Source organism: Podarcis melisellensis (assembly GCF_964234715.1).
Source record: "Podarcis melisellensis genome assembly, chromosome: 17".
NCBI classification, from domain to species: Eukaryota; Metazoa; Chordata; class Lepidosauria; order Squamata; family Lacertidae; genus Podarcis; species Podarcis melisellensis.
This window is the reverse complement of record NC_138534.1, coordinates 10,817,470-10,836,251: the sequence shown is the minus strand read 5'-3', so window position 1 is coordinate 10,836,251 and position 18,782 is coordinate 10,817,470. Positions and strand designations below refer to the sequence as shown.

Below are 18,782 nucleotides of genomic sequence, written 5' to 3'. Positions count from 1 at the left end.
CCAGACCTCATTGCTGGTTGCAAGGGGGGCCCCCCATAACAGTTCAGGCTTCAGGGTCCCCAAAATGTAGGTCCACTCCAGTCTAAAGTATGACTAAGGCATCTAATAGCCTCTCCTGCTAATGGCTTGGCTCACTGGTCTGATAGTCATTCCCATGATCATCTGAGCATCTACAACTCTGCATGAATTCCCTGAGAACGGTCAAGATTCCTCACCATAATGTAGGCATTCCTGTTCAAGAACTTGATGAATTTCTCGAGGCACCAGAAGCAGCATTTGAGACAGGTCAAGAAGAACTTGGCACACTTGTTGTCGGCAGCTAATGCAAGGATGGCAGCAAGGAAGAGGAGGAGAAAAAATTATCTACTTGTCAGACTGGGCAGGAACCCATGCACACAGTTGCTCACCAGCACAGAATCTGGAATTATCATTAACACTTGAAGGATCCTAGCCTTTGTTATTAAAAAGAGCAGCTTTTTAAAAGGGATAACTTCAAGAGTTATGCCCTTGGTCCAGAGTGCAGTGGAAAGCATCATTCAAGACAATGAGGAAATGTCAACATGCTAGGATTTGTATGTGCACCAGACCTGCTGGACCAAAGAATCTGCCTCTGTAGCGGGGTGGGGTAGGGAGCTGCAGTACTCAGGGGCCAGGGCTGTCTTGGCTTGTGGAGCTATTTGTAGTTCCTTCTTCCCCACTCTGTAATATACAGTCGTACCTCGGAAGTCGAACAGAATCTGTTCCGGAAGTCCATTCGACTTCCAGAACATTCGGAAACCAAAGCGCAGCTTCTGATTGGCTGCAGGAAGCTTCCAAAAATAGTTCGCAAACCAGAACACTCACTTCCAAGTTTGCGGCGTTTGGGAGCCTAAATATTCAAGAACTAAGCTGCTTGAAAACCAAGGTACGACTGTACTGGGATATTCTGCTGCCGCTACTCAACTGCCTGTCAAAAATACCCCAAATTTCAAGCCCTGAGTGCATAACAAAGATGTGAGAAAATTGCAGAAAGAGACATCTGTAGAAATTTCACACTATTTCCATAGCTTGTATTCTTGGCACAATTTTTACTTATTGGGAGTTATAACTCATAGGCTTAACTGTATTCTCGGGCCAGGCACATCCTTCAACAGCACCCCGGAGCATAAAAAATATCCCTCTTAAGAATACAAAAGGAGAGACTCAAGAATCCAAAGACAGCCCCAAGATGTCTAGCTAGGTGGCAGAGAAAGAGAGGGAAAGGGAGAAGATCTCCCAATCTAAACATGGAAAAATGATTTCATGCCAACTGAGCCTACTGATGCGTGGCCAAAGGAAAGAGGTGGACTCTCATTCCTAGCACACTTCCTGTACTAAATCCTTTCCCCTGCTTAGTACCTTTTAGCCTGTGATCCAAATATTCCAGCATGACTCGAATGACCTGGACAATAGCAAGAATGAGGGAGCCGAAGGCTAGTGAGCCAGTGTGATACCTGTTGGGGGGAGCAGAAAAATTGTATTTGCTGTGGCTTCAGAGCATTTGTGAACTATGACAAAGGACGCTGTATCAGCCTGCACAGTGGGACAGGAGAGCCTGCTTGTCTAGCTACTAGGTACACTGGCCTGAGTTTCTCAAGTTCCATTTTGAACCCCAATTTCCATATTGGGCTTTGCAGCATATCCTTATGGGCTGCTGGCCTACTTCTAAGGCTCGTTTACTCCAACCTCCTCCTGGGAAGAAATCACCAAAGCCCCCTTCAGTCATGGAACCATGCTAAGCACCTTCCTGGAGCTTGCTATGATATTGTTCTGCCCTGGGACTTCTCCACAGATCATGCAAATCAACTGCCTCAAAATTATCCTGATTCAGATAAAGATGGCAACCAGAGATAAGGTTGTTGTTGGACTCCAAATCCCATCAGCCCCAGCCAGCATGGCCAATATCCAGAAATGATGGGAGTTGTAGCCTGGCAATATCTGAAGGGCCACAGGTTGCCCAGCCCTGATGTTAAGTGGTAAACAAGGCTCTGTTCTCTGTATGCAATTGGAAATACAGTGGTGCCCCGCAAGACGAACGCCTCGCAAGACAAAAACCCGCTAGACGAAAGGGTTTTTCCGTTTTGGAGGCGCTTCGCAAAACGAATTTCCCTATGGGCTTGCTTCGCAAGAAGAAAGCCCATAGGGAAATCTCCGGGGACCTCTTTTAAATGCTGGCGGTGGGGAGCAAAGCCTTTCCCCCCCCTCCGGCCTTCAGAAGAGGTCCAGGAAGGCCGGCGGGGGCCGAAAGGCTTTCCTCCCCACCGCCAGCATTTTAAAAGCAGTCCGGGATAGCAGGGAAGCGCTTCCCGCTATCCCGGATGGCTTTTGAAGGCAGGCGGGGGGAGCAAAGACTTTTGCCCCCCGCCCGCCTTCAGAAGAGGTCCTGGACCTCTTCCGAAGGCGGGCGGGGGGCAAAAGTCTTTGCTCCCCCGCCTGCCTTCAAAAGCTGTCCGGAGGCTTTAAGTCGCCCCGGGACAGTCCCGGGGCGATTTAAAAGCCCCCGGGAAGGCAGGCAGGGGGGACAAAGACTTTTGCCCCCCGCCAGCCTTCAGAAGAGGTCCTGGACCTCTGAAGGCTGGCAGGGGGCAAAAGTCTTTGTCCCCCCTGCCTGCCTTCCCGGGGGCTTTTAAATCGCCCCGGGACAGCGGAGAATGTCCCGGGGTTTTTTAAAATGCTGGCGGGCGGCAGCGAACCCTTCGCTGCCGCCCGCCAGCATTTTAAAAAGCCCTGGGACAGCGGAGAAGTCCTCTGCTGTCCTGGGGTTTTTTTGAAAATGCTGGGGGTGGGAAGAAAAGCCCTTGTCCGCCCCCCCAGCCTTCAGAAGAGGTTGGGGGACAGGCTGTCCCCGGACCTGGTCTGAAGGCGGTTTCCATAGGAATGCATTAATTAATTTTCAATACATTCCTATGGGAAACCGTGCTTCGCAAGACGAAAAACTCGCAAGACAAAAGAACTTGCGGAACAAATTAATTTTGTCTTGCGAGACACCACTGTAACATTCCTCTGCTGTGTGCCAGCTTCTAGGATATCAAAGCTCTTTTCTGTACCACAATGACTTGAATGCTCTACCATTTTCCAGTCTGGATGCCCTATCTAGCCCAGAGTGCAGATAGTCCAATACTGAGCTGAAATCACTGTGCAGAAACCTGCCTTGTCTATCTAGGATCCTCTTCAGCCAACAAACCCTGCATCCTTCCCTGGTTCTGCAGTGTGCAGGGCAGTGTTTCTCAAACTCGGGTCTCCAGCTGCTGTTGGAATACAATTCCTGTCATTCCTAACCAGCAGGACCAGTGGCCAGGGAATGATGGGAGTTGTAGTCCAACAACAGCCAGAGACCCAAAGCATGAGAAACACTGATGCAGGGACTTCCGACAGTCAAGAATTGCATGCTGCAACTCTCCCGCCCACCCCAGTCTTTGTACCTGAGTGCTCTGCCGAAGGAGGAGAACAGAGGGAAGGCTGGCATGTCATCTGGTTTCTTAAAGGCCCAATAGTACGAGGCGAAGGCTCCGGCCAGCGTGACTTGGCCCAAGGCAATGACAAAGTTTGCCAGCCAGAAGAACATAAAGACATTGTAGATCTGGAAGATGATGAGGTACTTGTGGTAGGTGCTCTCGCCACCGTAGAAGGCAAAGAGGCAGCGAGCGCTTGGGCACACTTTGGTGACGTTGGAAGTATTGAAGGTCTGAAAAAGAAGGAAGAAAATGATGTTACTCTCATCGTTATGGGAGCCAGACAGGCACTTGAATATATTTTTATTAAGGATTTCTTACGTTTACAAAAATACATGCGTTGTCTCTTTTTTCAAGTTGTGTTTTCTACAGATCAGTTTCATTTCTTGTGAGATATTAGTGTTACAGTGTTAGGTTGGGAAGAAAAGAGGCGGAAAGAGGGGGGGGAGGGAATGGTGAGTGGGGTTGGGTGACAATGCTTCTATTCTACTTAGTGTGTGGGGGGGGGTTGTGTCAACATCACATGTGTGGATTCTCTTACTCTTTGCTTGTTGTATTTCCTTGGTGGTGAGAGAGCTTGGGGTGGCCTAGGGTCTGGTTGGCTGTCTTTGGTTGGCTGTAGTGAGGTAGGGGTGTGTGTGTGTCTCTGTGTGTGTTTGGATCAGGTCAGCCAGATTGATTTGTATGCTGTCAGCGGATTCTTGTTGTTGTCTTGTTGGGGAACCCTACTGAAGTGAAGGCGCCAACTTGAGAATGAAGTTCTGTTTGCATCATGTTCTATTTTAGAAATGGATATGAGTACTTAGATCTGGGCAGGTTGATGGGAAGAAGCTGCAGCTTGCGACATTAACATTTTGAAATCTCTCCCCAAATTGTGGGTCAGTATTTTAGAGTTGGGACCCTGCCAGAAAAAAATGAAGTCAGGTCATTCTTGCAAACGTGCCACGTGGGGCTTCCCTTTTCAATTCTCCACAGGGTGGGCAGGCAGGCAGGGGGAACTGAGATATTGGGTCAAGCCATATTTCCCACCTCCTCAAAGGGATGGGCAAATCCCCAGCAGAGAGAAGACTCTCACTGTACAGCTTTCATGGTGTTTGGTGGGGATGAGGTGGGGACACAGAGTAGCAAAACCACAATGTGAAAGGGGGCAATATGTAGCATGTACAACTGATCAGGAAGTTGGGGGCAGGCAGCAGCTGATTTCATATACAAACACAACCAATGAACTTATGCCTCTCCCAGGTGCAGGCATTACCCCTGCCTCATTCTTTTGAGAACTAGTTCCCTAATCTGGTATCGTCCAGATTTGGGCAGCCACCATGTGAGAGGTTTGCAGCTATCACAAGATAACCGGACTCTGTGAAACTTTAATCACAGAGCGAAGTGGGCTTTCCACCTCCACGCAGCCGGTGACCATCAGACCACATAGGCTGTCTGAATCCACCCAGAATCAGGATGCAAGGGAGATCCCACAGCCTCCATGGGCCACTCAGAATTTAAGCTTTCTCAACAGAAGTTCCCGACTTGTGGTCTGCAAGCTTTATTCAGGTGACCTGCAAAGTATCTGTGGATTTGTGAGTGAACCGTTCGTATCAATTTTTAATAGTGTTTTTACTGCTTCTTTAATTTCCTGTACTTTATGTTACTGTATTACAATCTGAATTCATTATCAAGTTTATGAGATTTCTTAATTTGTAAGAAATAAAAGCAGCAATGCAAATACAATTAAAGATCACACAGCACACCGCATTACAATTGCTACAATAGGCAGAAAAATAATTAAGACCCTCGGCAGATTTTTTAGCAGTCCGGCAGGGGAGGAGGAAGCATTTGGGAATGAATGCCTGTTCCAGAGTATTTGGGCCAAGTCTGGCTCAATTCCAGCAGGAAGCAGAATGCTGCATTCTGCACCCAGCTGAACCTTCAAGAGAAGCCCCATGGAGAAAGCAAGACAATTAATTCTGGACGCATCCTTTTTTGCCCATTATGCAATGAAGACAATGAAGACAACTCCATTAGTGATGATTTCAGATATCATACCTCTGGGTTGCAGGTCGTTCTGGCGTAAATGCACTCTGTCTCATTGAACACCTTGTAGACAGCTTCATTGGAGGTAGACAAGAAACTGGGAGCAGTCAAGGAGCTTTCCAGAAATTTACGCCCCATTTTTGCCTGCTTGAAAGCAGACTTGGAACACTGGGCAGTTTCCTAGAATCCCTCCCATCCAACCATACCCCCTTAATCCATTCCCTCATGAGAGCAGAGGAGGCGGGACTGAGTAAGGATACACAGCTGTGCTGGCCCAATAAGCAATACAGAGACACACCAGGAAAAAAGTGCAGAGAGGGAACAGCAGGGATGTCATGATGTGACCAATCGCTCTGTCAGAGGGGACAGGAGAAAGAAAAGGTACACAAGTCAGTTTCGAGGCCCCAACTCTGTCTAGGCAGGGCAAGGACCCTCTGTCACATTTCCCTTTAGCTTCACTGTGGACTGGCTTCCTGTCCCACCAAGAAGAGTTGCCAGATCCCATTCTAGGAGTGACGATTCACTCCAGCTACTCTCCTCTCACACTTCTACTTGAAACACTTCTACTAGAAATAATTACCCAACAATCCCCTGGGAGTGGCGGGTCAGGCTGTGTCTGAGATGGACATTCACACCAACTACCGTCGTACCTTGTAAGTCGAACAGAATCCGTTCCAAAAGTCCATTCGACTTCCAAAATGTCCGAAAACCAAATCGCGGCTCCTGAAACCAATCAGAAGCCGCGGAAGCCCCATCGGACATTCGGGTTCCAAAAGAACGTTCTCAAACCAGAACAATCACTTCCAGGTTTGCAGCATGGACGGGTTCCAGGGCGTTCAGGATCCAAGGTATGACTGTACAGTATTTCTAGTTAGAAGGTAGCTGCCATGAACCCTGGAACTGTCTATTTTTGCCTCTTTGATGTTGGCTAGTCCCGCTAGATTTCCCAGCAGCAGAATCAGACAGAACAGCAAACTGTTCTGGATATCTGCAAACACTAGGGATGGGGGGCGGGGTGGGGAGATAAAAGCACCCTTGCAAGGCGATCTATTGGGCACATGCCACATCAGGCTCACCTGCTGGCTTCCTTGATCAATGCAATGGCAATGAGAATCCTCTTGCGCAAGAAGATGAGCAGTAAAATGATGACAACCTCCACAATGCATAGGATGATCACTGGGCAAGGAAACAGAGAGAGGTGAAGTGGGAGAGAGAGAGAGACAAGAGAGAGGAACCTGAGCCCTCCTGTGCTCTGATGCCACAAAGCAGGGTAAAACACCAAACAAGTGACTTGGTTCTTGGAGCAAGTCACTTTTAGGGATCATCTGGCTCTTCTGATGTTGTTGGACTCCAACTTGCATGAGCCTCAACCAGTATGGGATGATGCAAGATTGAGCTCAACAATTCCTCAAGGGCTACAGACTTCCCATCTCTGGGTCTGCACAGAGGCCTGAGGAAGTCCTTCTCCTTCTCCTGGTCTTTCATCAACACATAGGAGGGCATGGCTAACAAAGAGACACACTCATTATGAAGTGCTGAGCTGAGCAGAAGACTTACTGAAGGCCAGCCAGGTTTGCTTCAGATGGAGGTAGACACGGAGATCTGTCTGGAACCCAAGTTCTTTCAGGGAAACATCAGAACCAGCCTGCCCTTTCAGCTGGGCATATTCCATGTAGCAATGAAAGATTCCTGCAAGATGAAAGCAGCAGTGAACACGGTTGCCCATTGCCTTGGCTTAATACCTCCAACATACCAAATGGTTGAAAGCTGTCCCACTGTTAAACACCAGAGCGCAAAGCCTACCAATGGGGAAGCAAGCTCAGAAGTGCCTATCATATCAAAGGTTTAGGGAAGGAGCAGTCCAGGCTTGTCCTCAAGGCTTTACCTGATTTCCTGCATACAATTTTGTTGCAACAGTTCATGAGAATTATTCACAGTTTGAAAAGGATTTAGATCAGTTCAGTTCAAGGTGCCAGGTTGTGGGTAGAGGGGGAGTTGAATGAAAAGGTGGAAGGGGATCTTATTAATAATCATCATTTATGAACTGCTTAATGACATCATGTCCACACACGTTCTGTGAAAACCAGATGCTACTTACATCCAGAGGGAAAATATGTCAACAGTCTAAATATAACGTAAAGAGCACGGTCTTCCGAAGTGATATTCTAACACAGAATTAGAAGGACCAATTAACTTGCAACAGGGACAGGTTTATCATCTATTCAGAAATTACAGACTCTGTTGCAATCTTTTACAACTACAACTAAGTTGTTCACCTGGGCAACTTTCCCTTCCTCTTCCTCAAGACATGAATTACTTCCAAGTGCAACATTAAAAAAAACTATTTAAGGGGGTCAGGAAGGATAACTGAAGAGGCTATTGTAGAAATGACCAGTGCTACATCAAACTTCCAAACTTCTACTTGATCCTCAGCTCACCTTCCCTGGATTCACAGTGGAAACAATTTTATAATTTGCACAGCAAGATCTATGAAGGTCATTCAGAGCATCCCCTAAACTGAGGCAAAGATCCAAATCAATGCCATTACCCCAGGCCCAGGTCTAGCATCAACGAGTAAGGAGATTCCCAAAGTGAGGTCTAGCAAGGCTCACCTGAGTGACAGTAAGCAAGCTGTGCCACCTGCCACAAGTGGAAAGGGAGATGTTTCACCACCAAGAATGGGTGGAAGGAAGCATATGGTGCTGAGATAGACCATTAGTGGGAATGTATACCTGAAGGAGTGTCTCCATTCCCATCGTTCAGCCCAGACACTGAGGTCCAGCTCTGAGGGTCTTGTGACAGTTCCTTCACTGTGAGAAGGGAAGTTACAGGGAACCTAGCAGAGGGCCTTCTCAGTGGTGGCACCCATCCTGTGGAATGCCCTCCCATCAGATGTCAAGAAAATAAACAATTATATAAAGGCAATCCTATATAGAGAAGCTTTTTATGTTTTACTGTGTTTTTATGTTTTAATTTATTGGAAGCCACCCAGACTGGGCAGTCAGAGAAGTGAGGTATAAGTAATAAATTATTATTATTATTTATTCCAGTAGGCATCCAGCCCACCTGCCCAGATCCCTGAGCTTAACCAAACTCACCATATCCAAGCACCAGGATCACCAGCACAATCATCACCCAGACCATGATCCCTGCTAGGAACCGGAGCAGGACAATAAAGATGAGACTGACCACCATGGAAATCACCAGACCTCTGCAGATAGAAGACAACAAGGGATTTCTCAAGATGTTCTTGAACTACCAAGCGACTCACAAGCTGAAGATGCTGCGTTGCACAAACATTTTAACCAGTTGGGGTAAATGAATCAGTAGCAGAATGAAGGTGAACAGTGCAAATTATATCAAGGAAATTTAAGTTAATTTTGGGTCACAAAAAGCTAACAAAAGGGGCTATAAACCATTAGCAAGAAGGTAGTTGACAGGCAAAGAACTGCAGAGACCAGGGAACCAAAGAGATAAGCATGGTCAAAAAAGAGGTAGGAATCCCAGAGAATGGTCTGAGGGACTTTGATACACCATATAAGCATCTCTGAGACTATTCCCCTTAATCCATTGGAACAGTGATATATTATACACATAAATACATATATATATAGAGAGAGAAGGGTGTGGGCTGAATCTGATAAAGTGATTTGAACCAATCTTGGAAAAACCCTGCGGTTGCAAGTCTCAGTTCAATATATCAATCTTTAATAATGGAGAAAAGTGCCAAGTGACCCTTAAGGACTCTTGTGGTGTTCCTTTTCACTACTTTCAAGGGGGAAATACAGCAGAAGACACAGGTCTTCACAATGGTTAAATGCTCAGCTGGACATCCAGAACTTGAAAAACTCCTAAGATGGCCTGTAAGTCCGAAAGGTCCTTTGCCTTTGGAACAAAGCCAGAGCTTCCTTTTTGCTACTCCCATTAGACTTCTCATTCCACCCTTAGCTGGACTATTCCGTTCTCTGCTCACATTATTATCCAGTACCAGGAAACAGTGTAATCTTCAAAGATCTTCATAGCCACTTGTCTCGCCTCTAGAACCACATTTGCTTTTCTGGAATTCAAAGTAAGAAGAAGTGAGAAGCACAGGAAAGGTGAAGAAATGTACATCCAGTTTTTCCCCTTTAAATTTTTTTTGGGCCCCCAACAGAGTGTGGCTCTAAGCTATACAGTCATACCTCGGGTTGCAAACGTGATCCATTCAAGAGGCACGTTCGCAACCCACAGCATTTGTAGCTTGAAGCGCCACATCTGCGCACATGCATGATGCGATTTGGCGCTTCTGCGCATGACACCATTTTGCGCTTCTGTGTATGCGCGAGCGTCAAAACCTGGAAGTAACCCGTTCTGGTACTTCCAGGTTCAGCGCTGTCCGCAACCTGAAAATGCGCAACCCACAGTGTTCGTAACCTGAGGTATGACTGTAGCTTGTTTAGCTTATAAGTAAATCCGGCACTATTGGAGACGCTCCTTCAGGTATACTGGACTAAGGCCGTTTAGGGCTTTAAAGTTCAACACCAACACTTTGAATTGTGCTTGGAAACGTACTGGGAGCTTTACTTGAGATAAGAAAGCTACACAGTCTGGTGTTAGGTAGAGCACTAACTGCTCACTGACACTGCAGGAACTTCACTTCTGCTGGGTTAGGGCTACTGAGAGTCTCAACAATTGTGAGCACAGGATTTCCTTTTACATGGGGAGAAGGATGGTTGACAAGCAGAGGGCAGTTCTATATATGCAGCACATTTAAGGTTCTATATCTCAAGGCCTGAGAAGCATTTTCATCATGCTGTCCGGAAGGACTTTGGCAGCATCCCAGAAAAGGAGTTGGAAAATCCTTGTAGCTGCCAGAGAACACGGAATATAGCAAGTCTCCTGGAAGAAGCGGATCCTTTTTTTTGGCCAGGGTAAGGTGGGACGTGGGTGGCGCTGTGGTCTAAACCACTGAGCCTCTTGGGCTTGCTGATCAGAAGGTCAACGGTTCGAATCCCCACGATGGGGTGAGCTCCCGTTGCTCGGTCCCAGCTCCTGCCAACCTAGCAGTTCGAAAGCACATCAAAGTGCAAGTAGATAAATAGGCAGGACGGTAAATGGTGTTTTTGTGCGTTGCTCTGGTTTCATCAGAAGCAGCTTAGCCATGCTGGCCACATGACCCAGAAAAACTGTGGACCAACGCCAGCTCCCTCGGCCTGTGAAGCGAGATGAGCGCCACAACCCCAGAGACGTCTGCGACTGGACTTTAACTGTCAGGGGTCCTTTAAAATGGTAAAGGTAAAGGGATCCCTGATCATTAGGTCCAGTCGTGACCGACTCTGGGGTTGCGGCGCTCATCTCACTTTATTGGCCAAGGGAGCCGGCGTACAGCTTCTGGGTCACGTGGCCAGCATGACTAAGCCGCTTCTGGCGAACCAGAGCAGCACACGGAAACACCATTTACCTTCCCACCGGAGCGGTACCTATTGATCTACTTGCACTTTGACATGCTTTCGAACTGCTAGGTTGGCAGGAGCAGAGACTGAGCAACAGGAGCTCACCCCATTGTGGGGATTCAAATCACCGACCTTCTGATCGGCAAGTCCTAGGCTCTGTGGTTTAACCTATAGCGCCACCTGTGTCCCTCAGGGGTCCTTTACCTTTACGTTTTTAAGGTGGAAGGTGGCATGTGAATTTCCTAATGGATTAGAAGAGTAGTCAGATGGGAGTCTTCTCAGCAAATACCCCACCTTTTCCTCTACAAACCCCGCCAGCCCCATCTGTTGTCTCAACACAACCTTTGTCTTTCTAATGTCCCAGTTTCTGCCACCTGTGATGAAAAGAACTAGAACAAGAAAACTACAAATTGCTGGAGACGAACTCCCCAGGCCGAGCAACTAGAATAACGCAAATAAATTAAGCAAAGTCAGCAAAATGTATTATTTGGCCAAATTTGGAATAACTAGGCCTACAAAGCCCCATTCTGCTCATCGCCACCCAACACACACACTTAAGACTCACTTGGCCCCTTCCAGAAGTTCCGTCACATTCCTCTCGTGTCCTTTTCCATCATTAAAGGTGGTCTTGTTCCCAACCATGATGACCCCTTTCTTCGAGCTGACTGCAGGTAGACATCTGCGAGCCACTGAGGATCACAACATGTAAGAGAGATCTAAGCAGCAGGAAGACTAGTACGCACCCCCGCCCCTTGTTCTCTGCTTAAAAGACCCTCTATAATCAGCGGGCCGAGAGGAAAACTACAACACCCACCCACACACCAAGCTGCTTTCAAGCAGGTAAGAGTGAGATTTGGCAACTGAAGAGGCAAAGTGGGGGTTGCGAATTGGCTAAATCCTTATGCGTGCTTAGCGATTTCATCTGATGCTTGGAGTGACCTCCCTCAACCTACTATAGGAACCAGGGCTTCACTCAGCATATACTGAGTTGGTGTCAGGATACTTGGTGTAGAACAAGACCTCTTTATAGATCATTGCATCTAAATCCTTTGCCCCAACACCCAAGAGTTAACTGACAACTCACTGAGTAATTAGCACCCCAAGGCCTCTCCCATCCAAGTGTTTGTACAGTGGTGCCTCGCAAGACGAAATTAATTCGTTCCGCAAGTCTTTTCGTCTTGCGAGTTTTTCGTCTTGCGAAGCACGGTTTCCCATAGGAATGCATTGAAAATCAATCAATGCATTCCTATGGAAACCGCCTTCAGACCAGGTCCGGGGACAGTCTGTCCCCCGACCTCTTCTGAAGGCTGGGGGGGGGGGACAAGGGCTTTTCTTCCCACCCCCAGCATTTTAAAAAACCCCGGGACAGCAGAGGACTTCTCCGCTGTCCCGGGGTTTTTTAAAATGCTGGCGGGCGGCAGCAAAGGCTTCGCTGCCGCCCGCCAGCATTTTAAGATCGCCCCGGACAGCGGAGGACTTCTCCGCTGTCCCGGGGCGATTTTAAAGCCCCCGGGAAGGCAGGCGGGGGGGGGAGCAAAGACTTTCGCCCCCCTCCCGGACCGCTTTTAAAATGCTGGCGGTGGGGAGCAAAGCCTTTCGGCCCCCGCCGGCCTTCCTGGACCTCTTCTGAAGGCCGGAGGGGGGGGAAAGGCTTTGCTTCCCACCGCCAGCATTTAAAAGAGGTCCCCGGAGATTTCCCTATGGGCTTTTTTCTTGCGAAGCAAGCCCATAGGGAAATTCGTCTTGCGAAGCAACTCGCAAACGGAAAACCCTTTCGTCTTGCGGGTTTTCCGTCTTGCGAGGCATTCATCTTGCGGGGCACCACTGTAATGCATATGACTATCCAGAAGACTTGTTTTGAACGTCGTTGTGATTTAATAGATGCTTTATTTGCCACAGACATTCAAAATGAGTCAGAGGGACAGGTGTAATCAGATTACTTCCTTTTCTCCTTGTGCAGCTGTAGCTGTCCTTCATGATCAAATCCTCTTGCCTGGCTCACAGCTCTCCCTCATCCCCACAAAGGGTGCAGCTCACAAGCAAAGTCAAGCCCTTGGGGTGGGGTGGGGGGAGCCAGCAAGGAGTTCCCGACCTAGTATTCCCAGACGTCACTGGGGGGAAATACATAACCTTTCTACCCAACCCAAATATCTACTGTATTTCTGCTTTCTTATGATCCTTCAGAATTAATTCGATTTTCTTAGAGAGGGGATTGATATTCAAAATCCACACTGAGCCAACCTGCTCGAGTGTGGGTTCAGGGATCATGTATGGTAGCCAACTTTTAATTTCAAATATTCGGGTGGTAGGTCAGAAGGCGGGGCTACACAAGGAAATGGGCGCAAGTGCAATTGCCACAACTGTGGGTGCCACATCGCCAGGTTGCTCTGCCTTTCCTCACCTTGGGTAAATAAAGCCTGGTGGGGGAGGCAGCAGCAAAGGAACAACACACATGAACCCCACAGTCTTTATTGCAGCCATGTCTGAAATGGTGTGCAAGGTCTGAAGTCAACTATCTTGTGCTCTAGTGCATATGTAGTGTACTAAAGGTGAAAATGATGGTTACTTCCATTCAAATAGTTATAGAAACTGAATAGCTTTGTTAGAAAAAAGCTGACAGCCATCCCAAATTTTTGGCTTTCTATCCCAAAAAACCTCTGGCAACTGGATTAGGGGTTAAAACGAAACTAAAAACAGCCAGGCCATTTCCCCCCCTGGAGAGTTGGCAAGGTCTCTGAGGATTGTGGCCTTCATGCTAACAATAGAGATAACAACTGTTTAGTGCATGAAGTGGGGGATAATATATGCTGGGTGAGCTGGTTCCTCAGAAGCTTATTGCTTTCAAATTTCAGATTCCCATACTCCCAGATAAGAAGTCTCAATGGAGTCACCATTGTGGTGGTCTTTGTGTGGAAAGGCTAAGCTGAGGCTCTTTCTGACAATGCGGCTGGGAGTCACAGCCACTGAAAGCTTCAGCTGCATTAAGACTGACTACTGAGCTGTTCAAGAAGCTATTAATAAAATCCCTAGGCTTTCCCCCACTGGTTTGCTCCCTCGGACAGACTTACAGGGTTTGCTTGGAGTGAGCATGGCTGGGCACAGATCATCTTTCAAAACTTCAGGTGCACTCAGGGCCTGAGAGAGGGGGGAAAGGAACAGGTTATTCCTGCCCAAAGGAGGATACCCTCCCAGTAAAACAAAGGCAAAAGCAGAACGGAAGATCACCCTTAAGTCTGGACTAGTTTCCAGCCGTTATGCATCCGTAATGCTCACTCACCTTCTTCCGGTTTTTAAATTCTGGGACACAAAACTGCTCATAGTATTTGAGTTCCTCGCTGGCTGCGCCGACTGTTGAGGCCTGCAAGTAGGTGAGGTACCGATCTGGGCACTTTTCAACACAGATCTGAAACAGCCGCAAGAAGCACAGCAATTTAGTGTCACAATTCAGACACCACTTATCTAGAAGGGTTCCGATTCCCAGCAGCAGTGACAAATCTCTACCTTACAGTGGTACCTTGGTTCTCAAACTTAATCGGTTCTGGAAGTCTGTTCCAAAACCAAAGCATTCCAAAACCAAGGCACGCTTTCCCAGAGAAAGTAATGCAAAACAGGTGGTGCAGGGGCTCCTTTAAACTTCTCCCTTGAGGGGAGTGCAGCCGCGAACCCCTTAATGGAAAGTATCTGCTCACTTGCCGCCCGGCCTGCCTTCCCTCACTCGGAAAACGGAAGTGTGGCCCTCAAAACGGAAGTTATACTCAGAACAGAGCACATTCAGCTTCCGAAAAAAGTTCGAAAACCAGAACACTCATTTCCAGGTTTGAAGTGTTCGGGCTCCAAGTAGTTTGAGCACTAAGCTGTTTGAAAACCAAGATACCACTGTATTTGGTGGTTTTGTTCACATAGGGTTTTTCACCCATTATGAATAATAATGATAAAAGATAATAATAGATTTATACCCCGCCCGTCTGGTTGGGCTTCCCCAGCCACTCTGGGTGGCTTCCAACAAAATATTAAAATACAGTAATGCTTCCTAATGCTTTCATTTTGACTCCATCCCAAAGTTAGCTTTCCCCATTTTCCTCTGTTTTGCCTCTATTGTGCAGTTGTCCTGGACCACCCCACATTCCTTTGTTTTTCTTTCATCTAGCATCATAATCTTGGCCCCGCTACTGGGGAAAATTATTCTTGTCTTCTCTTGAGAACCCTTATATGATGGATTCCTTAAGGGACAACTACGAACGATATAATTCATTTGAATCAGGACTGCAGTGCTAAATTAATGAATTGGTTAGATCAACTTTTAACTGACTGAAAAGGTATCTGAGTGTGGTTTTTTTTATCTAGAATTGTATAATAAATTGTGTACCATACATAAAATAACAGAATCGTCAATAGTCCCAAGTCTGGGTAAAAGGCAGGATATAAATAATACTATAACATTGTATCAAGAGTGTAAACATTTTACATTTTCTGAAAAAGAGTACTGAACAAATTAATTCCAATTTAACACAAAACTTCTTAGGTCAGTCAGCCTTTCTTGTCTTCTTGAAATGAGCTGATGCACGAGTTTTACCATATATGTGCTGCAGACCTTATTCAACCCATCTTTCGATTGTGGACCTTGTGGTATAGATCTATTCTGGCCATAATAGTTATGTTTGACACCAGTTCTTCTTTCCTTTTAGTTCTCAAATGTTCAATGTAACCAAATGCTAATATCCATGGTTTTATTTACTACGTGAGTAATTCAACTGATAGTTTCAAACACCTCTTTCCAAATCATTGACCACTTCCAGATGTCTACCACAGGAAAAAGGCATTGGCTCCTAGTCTAATATATTTCCAGCAACAGAGAAGATTACTAACACATGCTAATGCAAACTTACAGTGGTGCTTGGCATCTGTAAATAAAGTTTCTCACTGCCTCCTCACTCATTATCCAGAAACTAACATCTAAATTATACACCAGGTGGTATTTACTGCCAACAAAGCTACATCACACGTCCTCACCACACTCTAAACGTGTCAAGAAAACTGTGACAGAGTGAGGTCTTATTTCCATATGCGGATTTGCCGTAAAATATAAAGAATTACTGGGTACAAACATCAGATCACATAAATAAAACTGCAGGATATGCTATCCCTCCAGAACCCGTAACAGCATTGCTAAACCACTTCGGCAAAGACAACATCCCCCCAGTATAAATAATTTTGATTATATTACCTATAACAGTTGCCACATTTTAAAATAGCCTTATACTGGAAAAAACAAAAAAGCAACATAAAAAAAGAGAATCATTACAGTGCGGTAGACCTCACTCAATTGAAAACCATGTCAAACCCTGAATATCCTGACCATTTCATAAATACTGTAAATGCCTTCCATTCCTAACAGGCATGCTGTCTTTTGATGACTTTTTATAAACAGTGTCTTGAAACATAATGGCACGCTTCTGTAACAATGATATTATTCACCAAACAAGCCTTCACTAATACAGGACTTTTAAAGCAGTTTTCCACATTCAAATTAAAGTCTGGAACACCTAGCCCAGGGTGCATCTGACTTGATAGTCTGATAGCAAGGGAGAACTGAAGAAGATTACGGCAATGGTAAAATCAAGAGAATAATAGATTACTGCAACACATACATGGGGCTGCCCCTGAAACTTCTTCGGGTGCAGAATTCAGTGGCTAGGTAGCTCACCGGGGCAAGGCAGTTCGAGCATGATCCTGGCCTGACTCCACTGGCTGCCAATCAGTTTCTGGGCCCAATTCAAAGTGCTGGTTTTGACCTATAAAGCCTTAAATGGCTCAAGGGCCTGCAATACCTAAAGGACTGCCTTTCTTCATATGAACCTACCTGGACCCTGAGATCATCTTCCCAGGCCCTTCTTCGCATGCCTCCTCTGCAAAAGTCATGGGGGCAGCAACACGAGAAAGGGCCTTTTCTGCAGTGGCTCCGCACTTTTGGAACGCTCTCCCCAGGAAGGCTCACCTAGCACCTTCATTACATATCTTTAGGCGCAAGGCTAAAATATTTCTCTATAACCAGGTCTTTCGCTAATGAACAATTCTGTGATCTTTTAAATGTGTTTGTGGGAGGCTGGGTCATTGGTTTGTTTCTGTTTTTGTCTTATTATGTATTTTGAGTTCTCGTTTTGCATTTTAATCTTGTGAACCACTCTGTGATACAGATATTATTATTATTATTATTACTACTACTACAGTGGTACCTCGGGTTAAGTACTTACTTTGTTCCGGAGGTCCGTACTTAACCCGAAACTGTTCTTAACCTGAAGCACCACTTTAGCTAATGGGGCCTCCTGCTGCCGCCACACCACCGGAGCACGATTTCTATTCTCATCCTGAAGCAAAGTTTTTAACCTGAAGCACTATTTCTGGGTTAGCGGAGTCTGTAACCTGAAGCGTCTGTAACCCGAGGTACCACTGTATTATTATTATTATTATTATTATTATTCTGACCTACACACACACACACACACACACACACACACATTCATACATCCCTGCATCACATTAAACTGAGGCAGTTTCAACATGGAGAGCACAACCTCTGTAACAGGTCACAGATTTACATCCTTTTAATTCTACTAATTCCATGTCCACTTATTGTAGGGTTCTAGTGAGAAGCTGAAGTATCTCAGAGGAAGGCAGCAAACAGCTTCAGGGACTTCAAAGAAAAGGCCAACATCACCCATTCAACCAGGATAGATTGTTCAAAACTGCTTGCTTGCTTGCTTGCTTGCTTGCTTGCTTGCTTGCTTGCTTGCTTTGGGCAGCTGCTCTTTGAAGTCCTTGCCTTCCCTTCCCATTTCCCCAATGTGACCAAGAGAGGATATAAGGCATCTTTGCTCTGACTCTCTTCCCATGCACTTTATTGGGCAACATGACACATCAGCGTGTCTATATCCAGATATCACTGAGCAAAAGCAATCCACCTTCCTTGTTGTCCATGAAGTTTTGTCCTATGCAGATGAGCACAAAGCTCTTGAAATTCTGACCTCTCTGGGACAAAGGTATTGACAAGGAGAGAAACCTTACCTGTGTGGTGGGACACTGAAACTCCAACAGCACCAAAGGGCTGGCACATTTCACGATGTTGAAGTAGAACAAGAAAGGTTTATTCCTGGAAACAGAAAAAGCACCATAAGAACATCCAAGCCAGCATATGTTTCTATCAGGAGATGGGTCCCAAAAGTTCAGCAAGTCTGACATACTGTGGAGAACTAGAAGATGGAGATCGCTCATGCCAGCAGACTCTCCTGAACCACTTCTGAACAGGTTAGAATTCTCTACGCAGACCAGCCAGCACTGCTTGGGGATCACAGACAAAGCCATGTGCCAAGGGTTACCAGCCTTAACCATCACCAGTTCTTAAAATGAAAGTTGCCACAGCTCAGGCCTATCTGGAAGTGACACCACCTAACCCATGCTGCATGAAGACTCACGCTGCTCTGGCTTCCTCTCCCTCACTGAATTCAATGCCACCTCATCGGAGAGGGTGACAAGGAGAGTCAGAGGAAAGGCCCACCAGATTTCCTGTACAGCAGGGGTGAGGAACACCTTTGGGCCAGAAGGCTGGAATCAACCATGGCCGATCCTCCATGGGTTACTTTGATGGGCAAGTGGGGTTGCCCACCTGCTAATCACCTCAGGCGTGTTATATGATATGAGGTGTTTCAAGCCATGACTGCAAAGGAAGAATCAGGAGCTTGCTCTTGAAAGGGCCCATATCTGATGTCAGATGTGGCTAACCCAAAACACTCTTGTGAACCGAAGCAAGAGAACGGTTGGGCCTAATTAGGCCCATGGTTCAGAATGATCCCACCAC

The 18,782-nt window shown here is 46.5% G+C and overlaps 1 protein-coding gene across 3 annotated transcripts in view; it reads right to left on the bottom strand.

Moving 5' to 3' along the window:
• The window catches only part of SLC44A2 (solute carrier family 44 member 2 (CTL2 blood group)), a 57,629-nt gene that overhangs the window by 11,772 nt on the left and 27,075 nt on the right, over positions 1-18,782 (bottom strand). For all 3 annotated transcript variants that reach the window (XM_081894092.1, XM_081894093.1, XM_081894094.1), the window contains exons 5-17: positions 17,993-18,077; positions 14,208-14,333; positions 13,999-14,065; positions 11,496-11,619; positions 9,472-9,555; positions 8,597-8,709; positions 7,056-7,187; positions 6,575-6,674; positions 5,759-5,851; positions 5,511-5,595; positions 3,441-3,703; positions 1,378-1,472; positions 216-319 (exon numbers count right to left, since the gene is read on the bottom strand). In XM_081894092.1, coding sequence (XP_081750218.1) covers positions 216-319; positions 1,378-1,472; positions 3,441-3,703; positions 5,511-5,595; positions 5,759-5,851; positions 6,575-6,674; positions 7,056-7,187; positions 8,597-8,709; positions 9,472-9,555; positions 11,496-11,619; positions 13,999-14,065; positions 14,208-14,333; positions 17,993-18,077 — 1,471 coding nt within the window. The remainder of the gene's footprint in view (positions 1-215; positions 320-1,377; positions 1,473-3,440; positions 3,704-5,510; positions 5,596-5,758; positions 5,852-6,574; positions 6,675-7,055; positions 7,188-8,596; positions 8,710-9,471; positions 9,556-11,495; positions 11,620-13,998; positions 14,066-14,207; positions 14,334-17,992; positions 18,078-18,782) is intronic.